The sequence below is a fragment of the Notolepis coatsorum genome, assembly GCF_963971535.1.
Source record: "Notolepis coatsorum genome assembly, chromosome: 4".
Classification (NCBI taxonomy): Eukaryota; Metazoa; Chordata; class Actinopteri; order Aulopiformes; family Paralepididae; genus Notolepis; species Notolepis coatsorum.
Genome location: NC_140168.1, coordinates 63,522,807 through 63,538,524, shown reverse-complemented (window position 1 = coordinate 63,538,524; position 15,718 = coordinate 63,522,807). Strand labels below are relative to the sequence as shown.

Below are 15,718 nucleotides of genomic sequence, written 5' to 3'. Positions count from 1 at the left end.
CAAATGTATATACACTCTTTTTCTGGACACTTTTGTATCACAAACAGTACTGTATTTGCAAATCTGATATGTCATAAATGTATAGATGTAGCAGTACTGTCTATCTGTATGTCATGTATGTCTTATATGTTATGATGAATTGAAAATGGGGGACCCTGATGTAAACAAGACGAAAGTCTTTCTCTGGTCTGCATCCCCTTAACAATTGTAGTATATAGTATCCATGTGTATTTGTGTAAAGTATTTTAAAATCTTTTACCCAACATTATAATATAATATATAATGCTGTATTGTATGTATCTGTGTGTATGAGAGAGGGATATGCACATGTGTTTGTGCATAATGTGGGGACGGGGGGGACGGGAGGGATTGTTTTTGTGTAGTTATCCTATATAGGTTTAAGAGGGGAGGTCGCTTATAAGCCCTTGTTTTTTTTTTTTTTACCTTTCCTGCACATTTTAACTGTTCTTCTTTTTACTTATTTTATTCCAGAATGTATATTTGTAAGTGCGAATAACAATAAACAAATAAACAATTGTATGTATTGAGCTGTACTGTACTGTACTGTACCCATTCTGCAATCTGTTAATACACTTTTCAATCAATCAATCAATCAATCAATCAATCAATCAATCAAGCTAACATCCACGTGTTTATTTTTCTCACTGACTAACCTGCTGGTCCGTTGACTTTGGGCTTGGTGCAAGAAAACATTTGATAAATGTTCCCGGATTTAGCAGCATCTCCTGATGCAAGGGCCTTTCTTTTGTTTGCTTTCTCCCTCTCTGATCCACCCTTTCTCTTTCTTCCACTGTCCATCTTGACATCAATGTTACTTTCGCTCTATCTCTCTCCCGAGTCCCCACTTCACTACCTGGCTCAGTGTAACCTCGTTCCCAGCTTTATCTCGTGAGAGTGCCATCTCTGCCATTCCATTCGCCGTCTCCGCTGTCAATCAGTTGTATGGCCTGGTCCCGCCTCCACCAATCACATGCTGCAGCACGGCTCCATTTGTGTGTGTGTGAGAATCAGGCATGCGTTGTTCATGGCACGGGGTACCACTCAGTGGTACCTCACTGAGTATTAAAGATTTGAGCAGAAGCGCGTGCACGCACATGCACGCGCTCGCGAGAACGCGCTGCGCTCGGCTCGGATCGTTGTGTTTACCTGCCTCCCGGGCCCCCGCTACCTCGCATTATCATAACAATAGCCGCTATAGGCTGGTGTCTTCAACCAGTCTGGGACTCTTTGTGATGTAAATATGGAACGTCCCAAGTTGCCGCTGCCCACAGAGTGCACCGCCGTCCAAAGGTGAACGACGGCGAACGAAGGGCCAAATCAAAACAGCCGTCAATTCCGAATTGACAACTGTTTTGATTCAACCCCCCACCCACCACCACTCACCCCCGGACAACAACACACTCTGCAAACAGCAGCAACCCGGGACATTCCATATCTACATCACAAACTTTGGGACTGAGTAGATAATTAATTAATCTTCTCTTTATTTTTATTATTTATATTAAAACTGAATCAAACCATAAACAAGGTTGCCTGTTGGGATGTTAGATCCTAATGTGAAAAACTGATTTTATATGTCTGCACTTTATGTGCTCATTTTATGCCTGTCTTAATTCTGTTGTGAAGCACTTTGAGCTGCAGTTTCTGTATGAAAGGCTATACAAACAAAGTGTATTATTGTGCGCGAGGGAACATATGCGCATGCGCGCGGGGCCGCGCGTGCGTGTGCGCGCGCGCGTGCGCGCGGCGTCATTATCCTGCGTGGCGGCTCAGCCCATAATAACAACGCAACACTGGTGAGAATGCTCCGCGAGAGGGGGAGAGTCAGACACTACTCCAACTCTGTCGCAGACAGTGAAATCCTGGTTGTTCCCCCCACCCCACCCACCTATTATCTAACTATCGCACCGCCGCAACTAGAAACAATGGCGTCTAAGTTCAGTGGCCTGACTGTGGGCAAAAAATATTATAATAATAATAATAATAAAAAAAAAATTAAAAAAAAATTAATTATATAATTTTTTATTTTTTTTTAATCTGTCCAGGTCAGGCCACCGGGAGAACTCCCGGTGCTCCCGATGGCCAGTCCGGCCCTGGCGAGCGCTGAGGCTGCTCGTTCCATTGTCAATAGATCCATGAAATCCCTCATCCAGGTGTCAATGCAAAAACAATTAGGTTTTTGTATCTTCCAATTCAACATGATTGTACGCTTAACTGACAAATGCGCTAGTACAATGATGTGTTGCATGCGTGCCGATTGTATACCAACTACTCCTATGCCCAAGAGGCAGACTCTTGGACATAAGGGTATTTTAAATAAACATTCTTAACAATTCACTGGTGTCACATGTCTTCATGTTGTGTAAACCCAAGCTCAGGTCTTAGGCACTGTGTTTCTATTGGATCAACCCTAATTTGTTATGTACTGTATGAAAAGGAAATATAGATCACAGAAGAGTGCTGGATTGAAATCTTGTAAATGAAAGTGCAAATCTGCCGTTTATTGACGCTAAGGACTAGGTTATAGAAAAACGGTTATAATGGTTATGGTTCATTGAAGAACTGGCTAAGCTAACACATTTATTTTGTACTAACCCATGCAATATATAGGGTATGGTGAGGGTATATTGGACTACACTGAATGGTTGGAGACAGGACCAGTTAGTTATTATATTTTACACATAATGCCAAGTGATTTCACCTTTTGTAGTGATAAGGTCAATGTGATCTCAAATAAAGGGGTTATAGCATGCAGGTTAAGTGATCATTATATGATATTCTGTACCCGAAAAAAACTAAAACAAAAGGCTGGCTGCCACAAAACAGTCACATCTAGAGACCTAAAAACCTACTCTAGCGAGGCCTTCAACCTTGAACTGGAGAGTCTGGACTGGTCAGATGAACTCAATGGTACACTGGTTGAAGAAACATGGCATGGTTTCAAAACCAAATTCTCAACAATACTAAACGACATGGCCCCCCTAAGAACCACCAGGGTAAAAAATCGCGCTGAGCCGTGGATGCACTCCGAAATACTGGCCGCTATGAAAACCAGAGACAAAAAATGCTCTGAGTTTCGTAAAAGTCAGTCAAAGCTTACTAAAAGCACGAGCAGTGAACTCCAAGCCCACGTGACTGAACTCAAACTAGAAAGAAACAGACTAAGAAACGACGTAAACTCCATGATCAAAACTGCAAAAAAGAATTTCATCAATGACAAAACTGAGGAAAACAAAAACAAACCACGTGAACTTTGGAAATTACTCAATAATCAACTAGGATGCAGTAAAAAACTTAAAACCAGATTCTCAAACATAAACATAAAAACGGACAACACGCTCATCACAGACAAGCTGGATGTAGCCAATTACTTAAACATTTTCTTCACAAACATAGCCACAACACTAGTAAACAAACTACCCTCCCACTCAGGGCTTTATGGGGTAGAACACATAGTAGCTTACTACAAAAACCTAGGGGTCCGCAAGGACGACTTCAAGCTGGAAATGGTAACAACAGATGAGGTACTCAATAAACTGAGCGCCCTCCAACCTAACAAGGCCACTGGCCATGACAACATCCCCTCCAAATTCCTCAGAGACTCAGCAGCCGCCATCACCCCAATCATCACACACATAATAAACCTCTCCATAAAACAGGGACACGTCCCCAAGGACTTCAAAATTGCGAGGGTGACCCCTCTGCACAAAAAGGGCAGCAAATTAGACCCAGGCAACTACCGCCCTGTTTCTATTCTCACCTCCATCTCGAAAGTCATGGAAAAAATAGTCTATGAACAGGTCGAAAAGTACCTAGCGGAAAAAAATCTAATCTACGAATTCCAATCTGGCTTCAGAACATCCCACTCCACTGACACATGCCATCTCTATTTGAATGACCACATCAAACAAGAGGTGGACGCAGGCAAATACTGCGGCATGGTCATGCTGGACCTACAAAAGGCCTTTGACACGGTCAATCACTCCATTCTGATTGACAAGCTAAAAGCAATTGGTTTTGATAGTCTATCAGTGAGCTGGATGCAATCCTACCTTGAGGAGAGGGAACAGATGGTGGAGGTAAACGGTACCCTACCCCCCCCCCTCACAGTGAGCTGTGGTGTTCAACAAGGAAGCATACTAGGACCGCTACTGTTCCTAATTTATGCAAATGACATGTCGTCAGCTTGTGACTGCAACTTGTTCCTGTTTGCGGACGACTCAGCCCTGCTGGTCTCTGACAAGAACAAGTTACAGGTTGAAAAAACCCTCAGCTCGGAACTAGGCAGAATCTGCATATGGCTCGCTGATAACAAACTATCATTACACATGGGCAAAACAGAGTCCATTCTCTTCGGTTCAAATAACAAACTCAGCAAGACCGACGGCTTCTCAGTTACAGTGGGTGACAATATTGTCACAAGGAAAGATGAAATTACCTACCTGGGTTCCATCCTAGAGGCTAATCTCTCCTGTGACAAAATGGCATCCAATGTAATAAAAAAAGTCAACCAACGAACTCGTTTCTTGTACCGGATCTCCTCTCTGGTAAACAAGAATACCCTGAAGACTCTGGCAGGAGCACTCGTTCAGGGGTACTACGACTATGCTTGCACCTCATGGTACCAAAGCACCTCAAAGGCGCTAAAAACAAAATTACAAACATCTCAAAACAAACTGGTCAGACTACTGCTTGACCTTACTCCTAGAACCCACCTCACCCCTGCCCACTTTGACAACCTAGGATGGCTTAGAGTAGACGACAGAGTACAGCAACTTGCAATGGGCCTGGTCTACAAGATACACTACACGACCAAGGTACCCATGTACATGTCAAAATACTTCCCAAAGGTCAGTGAATACCACGATCACAACACCAGAGGGAGCTCCACAAATCATGTTAAACCCAGATTCGGCTCAAATAAGGGACTAAACACGTTTCGCAATTATGCCACATCAATGTGGAACGCCCTACCCAAAGCTGTAAAGGAATGTGGATCACTACCCACTTTCAAAACCTCTCTCAAGGGACACCTACGGGAGACTGCAATTCAACACTGGCCCCTGTAAATATCCTAACCCAACCCCCTCCAATGTACAGTCATTTACCTAGTATGGTTTTGTCAATAGTCCAATGTACAATTTTGCTTGTTTGTACAGTGTCTCCTCCCCCCCCCCCTCAATGTACAGTTTTACTTGTTTATACAGTGTGCCCCCCCCCCCCCCAACCACCTCCAATGTAAATTACCCAGTATGGTTGTCAATATCCCAATGTACCCAACCCCCCCCACCCAACCTCCTCCAATGTACAGTTTCTACGTCAAATGTATATACTCCCTTTTCTTGACTCCTTCTGTATCACAAACAGTACTGTATTTGCAAATCTGGTATGTCATAAATGTATAGATGTAGCAGTACTGACTATCTGTATGTCATGTATGTCATATATGTCCTGATGAATTGAAAATGGGGGACCCTGATGTAAACAAGACGAAAGTCTTTCTCTGGTCTGCATCCCCTTAACAATTGTGTGTATTGAGCTGTACTGTATTGTACTCATTCTGCAATCTGTTAATAAAGTTTTCAATCAATCAATCAATCAATCAATCAATCAATTCTTCCATGAGAGTTAAATAGTTTGGTAATAGGCCTGCCCTACTGACTTTACTGCACTGCATGAATACATAGCCCATTTTCATTTTGTACGAGAAGCCCTGTAGACCGTTGTCTGTGAAACACCCACACAAGATACTGTAGCACATGTACCGACAGAACACTCTTTGCTAACTCTACTCGAATCAAGAGTCAAAATCTCTACCTCTTCCATTGTGACAGGCCAAAGCTACATGCAAGGGATATGCTGTATACTCGCCACTAGATGTCAGCATAAGGAAATAAACCATCTCTAGCCCCAAAAAGAAAAAGAAAAAGAAAAAGAAGTCAGGGGCAAAGTATCATTTCCTGGATAAACAAGGACACACGCGCGAGCGCTTAAGTAACTGTTATTGCCGTCAGTGTTGTTTTGTATTTTGTCAATTGTTGTGCGAATGGTTGTATTGGTATTTCCACACTTGCATCAGAGGCCAGCTGCTAGAACGTGTGCCGTACCTGTGGTAGACTAGTAGCTCACCAAAGAGCATCATCCCCAGACGTTGAGTAGCTGACCGAACACCACTGAAGACTAGGGTTCACCTTCATGGCAAACGCTGCCCACGTCTCCAAAGTGCGCTCGTTGTACAAGAGGATTCTCCTCTTGCACAGATTTCTGCCAATAGATTTGCGAGCCCTTGGCGATCAGTATGTGAAAGATGAGTTCAGAAGACACAAAACTGTGCCCCGGGAGGAGGCGAAGGGCTTCGTGACAGAATGGGAGGTAAGGAATGATTCACTGTTGATGTTATGTGATTGGAAATTTTTATTAACAGATTGCAGAATCATGGGTACAATACAGTACAGCTCAATACACACAATTGTTAAGGGGCTGCAGACCAGAGAAAGACTTTCGTCTTGTTTACATCAGGGTCCCCCATTTTTAATTAATCATAACATATATGACATACATGACATACAGATAGACCAGGGGTGGGCAATTATTTTTCCCGGGGGGCCGAATGAGCAACTGAAAATATGTTGGGGGGCCGGGCCAAAATTCCAAACTCAATTATGCATAATATACATTTTATTTCTATATAAAAAGCAGTAAATGGCATTGTTTTGACCCCTGGTAAGAGTGTATGTTATTATTTGGCAATTAAAAGGTGAGGTTAGCTTTCAAAAATATCAGTTATTCAAATAGAATTTATTTCCAAAATGATAAACAAAATGTGAAACATTAATAACAAAGGGCATTTTGAGTTTCATATACTATTGAAACAAGGATTTTCTTAGCTTTCTAAAGACATCACATCATCTTATAGCAAAAATAAACAAGACATGTCACTGAACTGTGTAAAGAAAAGTGTCCCAGTTTTGTAGCCTTTTTTACTTTACATGCCTATATTAAACATTTAATGTTTTCAGAACTGTGCAAAAAAAAGAAAAAAAAAGATCAAGTGTCCCATTTCACTTGTTATATTTCCACATTTTAGTGTTCTTCAGTTCTTTTTTTTTCATTCAGTGTTAGAAATCCAGTCTCTGTTGAGCTTTAACAAGTCCATCAAAGTCAGGTTGCATGTCTGAGGTGGAGATGCGAAGCACAGCTGCCAGATGTTCATCAGTGAGAGAGGATCTGTACCTGGACTTGGTAAACGTCATGACTGAGAATGTCTGTTCACATATGTAGGTGGATCCAAAGAGAACCAACATCTTCTGAGCATGTCTCCTAAGCGTATACTGTGCCTGTGAACGTTGACACGAAAAAAAAAAGTAAAAAAAAATATATATATATATATATTTTTAATTTATTTATTTTTTTTATCATGTAATCTTTCGCGGGCCGGTCAGAATCATCCCGCGGGCCAGATCCGGCCCGCGGGCCGTACAATGCCCAGGTCTGAGATAGACAGTACTGCTACATCTATACATTTATGACATACCAGAACATACCTGACTCCTAGAACCCACCTCACCCCTGCCCACTTTGACAATCTAGGATGGCTTAGAGTAGACGACAGAGTACAGCAACTTGCAATGGGCCTGGTCTACAAGATACACTACACGACTCATGTCACACCTGTTACCATTCTCTTCGGTTCAAATAACAAACTCAGCAAGACCGACGGCTTCTCGGTTACAGTGGGTGACAATATTATCACAAGGAAAGATGAAATTACCTACCTGGGTTCCATCCTAGAGGCTAATCTTTCCTGTGACAAAATGGCATCCAATGTAATAAAAAAAGTCAACCAACGAACGCGATTCTTGTACCGGATCTCCTCTCTGGTAAACAAGAATACCCTGAAGACTCTAGCAGGAGCACTCATTCAAGGGTACTACGACTATGCTTGCACCTCATGGTACCAAAGCACCTCAAAGGCACTAAAAAACAAATTACAAACATCTCAAAACAAGCTAGTCAGACTACTACTTGACCTGACTCCCAGAACCCACCTCACCCCTGCCCACTTTGACAACCTAGGATGGCTTAGAGTAGACGACAGAGTACAGCAACTTGCAATGGGCCTGGTCTACAAGATACACTACGCGACCAAGGTACCCATGTACATGTCAAAATACTTCCCAAAGGTCAGTGAATACCACGATCACAACACCAGAGGGAGCTCCACAAATCATGTAAAACCCAGATTCGGCTCAAACAAGGGACTAAACACGTTTCGCAATTATGCCACATCAATGTGGAACGCCCTACCTAAAGCTGTAAAGGAATGTGAATCACTACCCACTTTCAAAAACACTCTCAAAAAACACCTACGTGAGACTGCAATTCGAAACTGGCCCCTACAAATGTCCTAACCTAGTTGTACAGTAAATGACCAAGTAAGGCTTTGTCAGTATTCCAATGTACAGTGTAAAATGTGTGTGTGTCCCCTACCCAACCCCCCCCCCCCCCCCACCTCCAATGTACAGCCCTCACCCAACCCACCCAACCCCACCCCACCCATCCAACCTCCTCCAATGTACAGTTTCTACGCCAAATGTATATACACTCCTTTTCTGGACACTTTTGTATCACAAACAGTACTGTATTTGCAAATCTGATATGTCATAAATGTATAGATGTAGCAGTACTGTCTATCTGTATGTCATGTATGTCATATATGTTATGATGAATTGAAAATGGGGGACCCTGATGTAAACAAGACGAAAGTCTTTCTCTGGTCTGCATCCCCTTAACAATTGTATGTATTGAGCTGTACTGTACTGTACCCATTCTGCAATCTGTTAATAAACTTTTCAATCAATTCAATCAAACCTGTTATTGCACAATGTTGTTTTTATTGGATTCTATTATATGTTGTACCACTGTATTGCACATCGTTGCGGGCAAGACCACCCGCATTTCATTGTATACTTGTATGCCGTGACAAATAAAACTCTTGACTTGACTTGACTTGACGACCAAGGTACCCATGTACATGTCAAAATACTTCCCAAAGGTCAGTGAATACCACAATCACAACACCAGAGGGAGCTCCACAAATCATGTTAAACCCAGATTCGGCTCAAACAAGGGACTAAACACGTTTCGCAATTATGCCACATCAATGTGGAACGCCCTACCCAAAGCTGTAAAGGAATGTGAATCACTACCCACTTTCAAAAACACTCTCAAAGAACACCAACGGGAGACTGCATTTCAAAACTGGCCCCTACAAATGTCCTAACCCAGTTGTACAGTAAATGACCAATTATGGCTTTGTCAGTATTCCAATGTACAGTGTCCCCCCCCCCCTACCCAACCCCCCCCCCCCCCCCCCCCCACCTCCAATGTACAGCCCCCCACCCAACCCCACCCCACCTACCCAACCTCCTCCAATGTACAGGTTCTACGTCAAATGTATATACACTCTTTTTCTGGACACTTTTTGTATCACAAACAGTACTGTATTTGCAAATCTGGTATGTCATAAATTTATAGATGTAGGAGCAGTACTGTATCTGTATGTCGTGTGTGTCATATGTTATGATGAATTGAAAATGGGGGACCCTGATGTAAACAAGACGAAAGTCTTTCTCTGGTCTGCATCCCCTTAACAATTGTATGTATTGAACTGTACTGTACCCATTCTGCAATCTGTTAATACACTTTTCAATCAATCAATCAAAACCAGATTTACAAATACAGTACTGTATGTGATACAAAAAGAGTCTAAAAAAGAGAATATACATTTGAAGAAGAAACTGTACATTGGAGGAGGTTGGTAGGTGGGGTGGGGGGTTGGGTAGGTGGGGGGGGGGGGGGGGGGCTGTACATTGGAGGTGGTTGGGTGGGTGGGGTGAGGGGTAACTGTACATTGAGGAACAAGAGGAAAATTGGGATGGGAGAAAAATCACAGAAAAAAGGAGGAGAAAAAGTAGGTAAAAAAAAAGAATATAGCTATTTCAAGGGCTCACTTCTGGTGTACAAAAAATATGCTTTCTAGATGTATGGAAAAAGTCTCTAAAAACTCCAATTTATTATGTCTCTTTATTGTCTGTCTAACCTATTTTGAATGATAGATTGGGTCATTTAACCCACACTCATTGGAGACCCCATGCCCCAACCTAACCTAAAATAGAGAGATTGAAAAAAAAGAAAGTTATAATTTAAGTTTTCCCCATCTTGGGAGTGGATAAAAATAACGCCTTTGCACAATTTCCTTTTAACAGCAGCCATTTTGACGTATCATTAGCAGGGTTAACACAGGTGTAACTAATAATATTAACACATTGGTTGCCAGCAGGGGGTGCGCTATTTATCGCTTGGATGCCACCACTCTAGTCAATGAGAGGGCGAGCACATTTGCGAACGCATAAACTATATCTTAAATTATGGCTATGTGTCTAATACGCCCGTCGCTTATCAATGACTTGCTTGCAGTCAACATGTACGAAACAGATTGTTTTTTCATCAGTACATTTCCGTTTTATACCGTTTTGAATAAGAGTATAGTTTTGAAGATTTCTAGTGATTCCAGAAAAATCCGCGAATTTTTTTTTCTGCCTATTTATGAATCGTTTTCAAATAAACGCATGTGTACTTATGCACGCTAGAGAAGCGGGCTGAAAAATCGATTATCCATGACCTGGTCAGCGCTAACGTCATACACGCACACACAGCCACACACACACACACGTTGTGAAATATGTGAAAAAAAACATCTGATTACCCCAAAACTGGTAAAATAGATTCCTTACCTCAGATCAGATGTTCTGCCAAAAGATTATTCCAATTCCTGATCGCCATTCCAAATATCGATTGTGTTTATTGATCCAACGTTAGACCTCGAAACAGATAATCCACGCTGCTTTCGGTTGCCTCAATGAATGCAATAGTCTCGGGTTACATGCCTGAGAAGTAAAATGTGGAATCCGGAGTTTTTTTCTCTCATGCATTTCCATTGAGTCCATTCCAATGGGTGCAATACCATACGGGAGACGATAGGGGGCGGTATTTGCCCTTTTCGAGCTCAGAGACAGTCCCAATGATAACGTGAGGCTGGATGGATGAAAAATGAATGGATATCGCTAATAAAAGAAATAACGATTAAATAACGAGATTTCTCGTTGTTGGCACACAACGCATGGTGGCCAACAACGAGATTTCTCGTCGTTGGCACACAATGTATTAAGTAGGGTTCTGTGCCATTTAGGTGGGAGAGAGAGAGAGAAAGAGAGAGACACACAAAGAGGGCAGGATTTTGAGTTGCAACGGTATGTTTTGTGCCCTGGTAATATTCCGGACTAGTGTTCCGCCATTCCAGTAACCCTTGAAACGGACTGAACTGCTCCCCCTTCACTTTGGTGGCACCGTTGTCCACACAGCATGCACACGGTGCTCCACTCGCAGAGGAGTAGGGATTAGGGATGCACCGATCCGACTTTTTCAGTCCCGATATCGATACCTGGGCCTTGGGTATCGGCTGATACAGAGTACCGATCCGATACCCCATTGTTCAAGTAATAAACTGTATGCCTCACTGTGTGGAAGAGACTGGGATCATTCTTTTGTGCAAGGCAACATCAGGCTTGACTTAAAACATTACTTTCCTAACTTAACACAGATATAAATCTACTGAATTGTTAAATTATTTTATTTATTCTATTATAAAAAAAAGAAAATCAAATAATTTTTTTTATACCCGATCCAGCTATTTTAGTCATATCGGGGCCGATATCCGATATCAATATCGGAGCATCCCTAGTAGGGATACCACACAGCATGCACACGGTGCTCTGCTCGCAGAGGGGTAGGGAAAAAATCTGCATTCATGCATCAGACTGGCTTTTCACGGCCACGCCTACTTTTGGGGAAAACATAGACACTGTTGCTGTTGACCGCCATTGTATTTGGCCTTTACAACACTGGCCACCATTGAGCGTTCACACACCATTTTTTTTGAAAGCTTGCCTGCATGATAACGGTAATTTACTTATTAGTAGCAACTAGCAACACTTGTAAAACTGACTGAAACTCATGTTCACAGCACAGTACAGACTCCAGGTGGAGACAGAGATTGATGATGCAGACACTCTCGCTTCCAAAACAAGCCATGTGCACTGTGCAGTGTACCACACTATGCCCATAACGATGGGACTTCCAAACTCATTTAATCACTCAGCACAAAATGCCCACTATCTTTGGGGCTCACAGTAATGCTAATTTGTCAATAGTCAATTGTCCTTATTGATCATCAACACTACTCTGAAAATGGCAATAAAAAGGGTGCATACTTCTCTTGGGATCATCCCTATGTTCCCCGGGTCCTATGTTCCCCGATTGATTAATTGATTGAACATTTTATAAATTTTTATAATTTTATTAATTATTAATGTCCGCCTTGTTTCAAACTGGTTAAGCTTAGGCCCTCTTTCGAAGTTGGTTAAGGTTAGAGTTTGGAATCAGGGCTGGTGGTCAAAAATGTTCAATCAATCAATCAATCTGGGAACATAGGACCCGGGGAACATAGACATGCTCCCCTTCTCTTAATTTGTCTGAAACAACCCACAAAACAGCCATCTGCCTCTTTCTGCTTCATAACGTTATTCCCAGTGTCTTACTTGAGCAGTATTGTATTGTATGTCCTTGATAATTCATGACCAGTCTGTACTTTGATAAACACCAGCCTGTTGATTCTTCTGTAAACGTCATGCTGTTTACAATATATGCAGTAACGTTACTTAAGATGCTCAATTAATCTTCCCCATTGACAGTTTGATACACAGGCACTCACAGTTTTCAGGAGAGCTAGACGGAAATATTTTCTGGTGTGGCGATAAAAATGCTTGTTTAAATGGAAATAATTTACTCTGCTCTAAATGGAAGACGTATATGTCTAAACGTAGATGCGTACATGCCGTCTCATGTGTTCACTTTATTTAAATTTTTTACAATTTAACTCATTGGCCGCCAAAAACGAGTATTCTCGTGTTTTGTCTCCAACGGTTGAGCACCAAAAACGGGTTCTTGTTTTTAGATCCTTTGATCTTTTTCCTGTGATCCCCATTCTAAACACTCACTCAGAGCTGCCTGTGTCTCCCTGGCACCGCTGCCTACGTTAAAATTGCAATGGTGATCGAATCCCGCCAGGTGGTAGTATCACCTACCCAGGGACCGAAACTAGAGAGCGCCACCCGCCATTTGCGCTCAGTTTTTACGTTTGGCGCCTCCCACTGAGACGTCTGAGCGCCGTGTGACGGGCAATCAAATAGTCATGTGAAAACCGAAAATCATGATCCAATTCTTTAGCGGAGTTCTCACTCGCTGTCTCAGCAGACATGAAGCGCGCACCGCGCACTGCTGCTGCTACCCCCTCCCCACCTGTTTCTGTATGCCTGTCACCGTGACGTTAGTTAGCACTGCTGCTCCTACCCCTGTATGCCTGCATGTAAACAGAGGCTATTGCCTCACCGTGACGTTAGTCTAGTCAGTGTGGGACCTTCGTGAGATAACGTTAGCTACCGTTACAAAATGACCCAGTCAACTATTCACTTAGTTTAATACACGAGGCATTGTGTAACGTTATCCAGCCGGCTAGCTACGGATAGCTCCCGACATCAACAAATCCTCCAGCAATAGTCCAGTGCATAATACCTCCGTTGGCTAGGTAACTAGTCACTACGAAATGTCGCAGTAAACTAAATAGTTCACTGAGGCGTTGTCCCAACGCCATCCAGCAGTAGCTACAGATAGCTCTTGGCATCAATGTCCTACAACAACAACATGCGTATTCGAGTCGCTGGTTTACATCGCATGAGTGAGGGCTGCTGACTAGGGTCCAGGTGCAGCGCCGGAGAATTCTTTTGCATGCTGAATGTAGCGTTTAGGGTCCAGCTGCACCCCCGGAGAATCCTTGCTGGAGCTGGAGGCCACTCGAGTATACACACAGACAGTGGAGCTGTTTGCAGACAGCGAGGTGGCGATGTCTCGCAGATAACACAATCACAAGTATGATTATATAATATATATATTTTATTAAAAAAAAAAATCTATATAAAATAATAATAAAAAAAAATGTTATCAAAAAAAAGTTGGCGGGTAAGAAATATGCTTGGCGGGTAGATTCTTCCCATCTACCCGCCACTGGCCGGTGAGTCAAAAAGTTAACTTCGCTCCCTGCACCTACCTTTTGAACTGGGGATATCAGTTGTCTTTCAGTACTGAGGTATGATAGCATTGATAGCCATGCCCAATAATATACACAAGTAATTGCGATCGCGATGGGACGACTCGGATTTTTCATTTTGGAGTACCTTCTGACTAAGATAAGGTCTATTTTATGTAACCTGCTGGTATTTATTTTTACCTAAAACATGTTTTTGTACCGATCAGTGTCGTATTTTACCGAACCTAAAACATGCTTTTGGTAACAATCGCAGTTTCGAGGTAAAACGAGCCAGTGCCTAAGACCCTCCCTTGATGATTTTGTGAAGAAACATATATATATATATATATGGTATATACCTTTTTGATTTGGAAATATTTGGAGTTTCAGGCGAGCAACCCCAACGATTTGGGCATAATGCATATAACGTCATATCGTGATCTAGAAAAAAAGACTGGATTATTTTGGAAAGGGGCGATGTTTAGCACATTTCTTAACCTAAAAATTAACTGGTTAGTCAGTGTTGGACTATAAACAATGCCTGTCAAATGAGCCATACTATTGTCTCCATAGCTATAATACAGAACACACAATGGGTCTGCAAACATCGCAAAAATGGTCAATAACGCTGGCGCCATTGAGTAGAGATGGGAAAACAGTGTGGCTGTCAATGAGTTAAGATGAATACAAAATATATAAAAATATGAATGAACCATTAACACTTTGAGTGCCAACAACGAGAAACTCGTTAGTTCATGCCATGCGTTGAGTGCCAAGAACGAGAAATCTCGTTATTTAATCGTTATTTTTTTTATTATCGATTTCCATAAATGTTTCATCAATCTAGCCTCACGTTACCAGTGGGGATCTGTCTGAGCTCGAACAGGGAAAATACCGCCCCTTATCGTCTCTCCGGATGGTATTGGTATTGGATTGGACTGAATGAAATGGATGGGGAAAAAAGAGTCCGGATTCCACATTTTACTTGTCAGGCATGTAACCAAAGACAATCCCACTCATTGCCCACCCTCAGAACAGCGTGGAATCGGTATTTCCAGTACCCAGCATTGGATCAATAAACGCAATTGATATTTGGAATGGCGATCAGGAATTGGAATAATCCTTTTGGAGAACATCTGATCTGAGGTAAGGAATCTATTTGACCAGTCTTGGGATAATCAGAGCTCTTTTCACCTATATATTAGCAGGGAACAAAATAACTACACGCCATTCGCCAATGGCCTGTAGATTTACCGTCTGGCCACTAAAAATAATAGCTCTGCCCGCCATCTGGTGTGTAGTTCATATCGATACTCTTATTTTGAAAATCCTGTGCGGGTCTCATTGCCGCCCCAAGCGCAGCTCCAGTCATAATATCTGGGCTCCGGCAGCTAGCAACGTTCAGGTTCATATGATACTCTTATTTTGAAAAACCCTGTAGCAACTCCGCGAGTCATATGATATCCGCCCACTCCGTGTTTCTTGCAGAGCAGC

The 15,718-nt window shown here is 42.3% G+C and overlaps 1 protein-coding gene across 1 annotated transcript in view; it reads left to right on the top strand.

Annotated features, from left to right (window-relative positions):
- The first annotated feature begins 5,986 nt into the window (after nucleotides 1–5,986).
- Nucleotides 5,987–15,718, top strand: part of sdhaf3 (succinate dehydrogenase complex assembly factor 3) — a 41,660-nt gene continuing 31,928 nt past the window's right edge. The window contains exon 1 of the mRNA XM_084312767.1: nucleotides 5,987–6,393. Coding sequence (XP_084168893.1) covers nucleotides 6,217–6,393 — 177 coding nt within the window. The 5' untranslated portion in view covers nucleotides 5,987–6,216. The remainder of the gene's footprint in view (nucleotides 6,394–15,718) is intronic.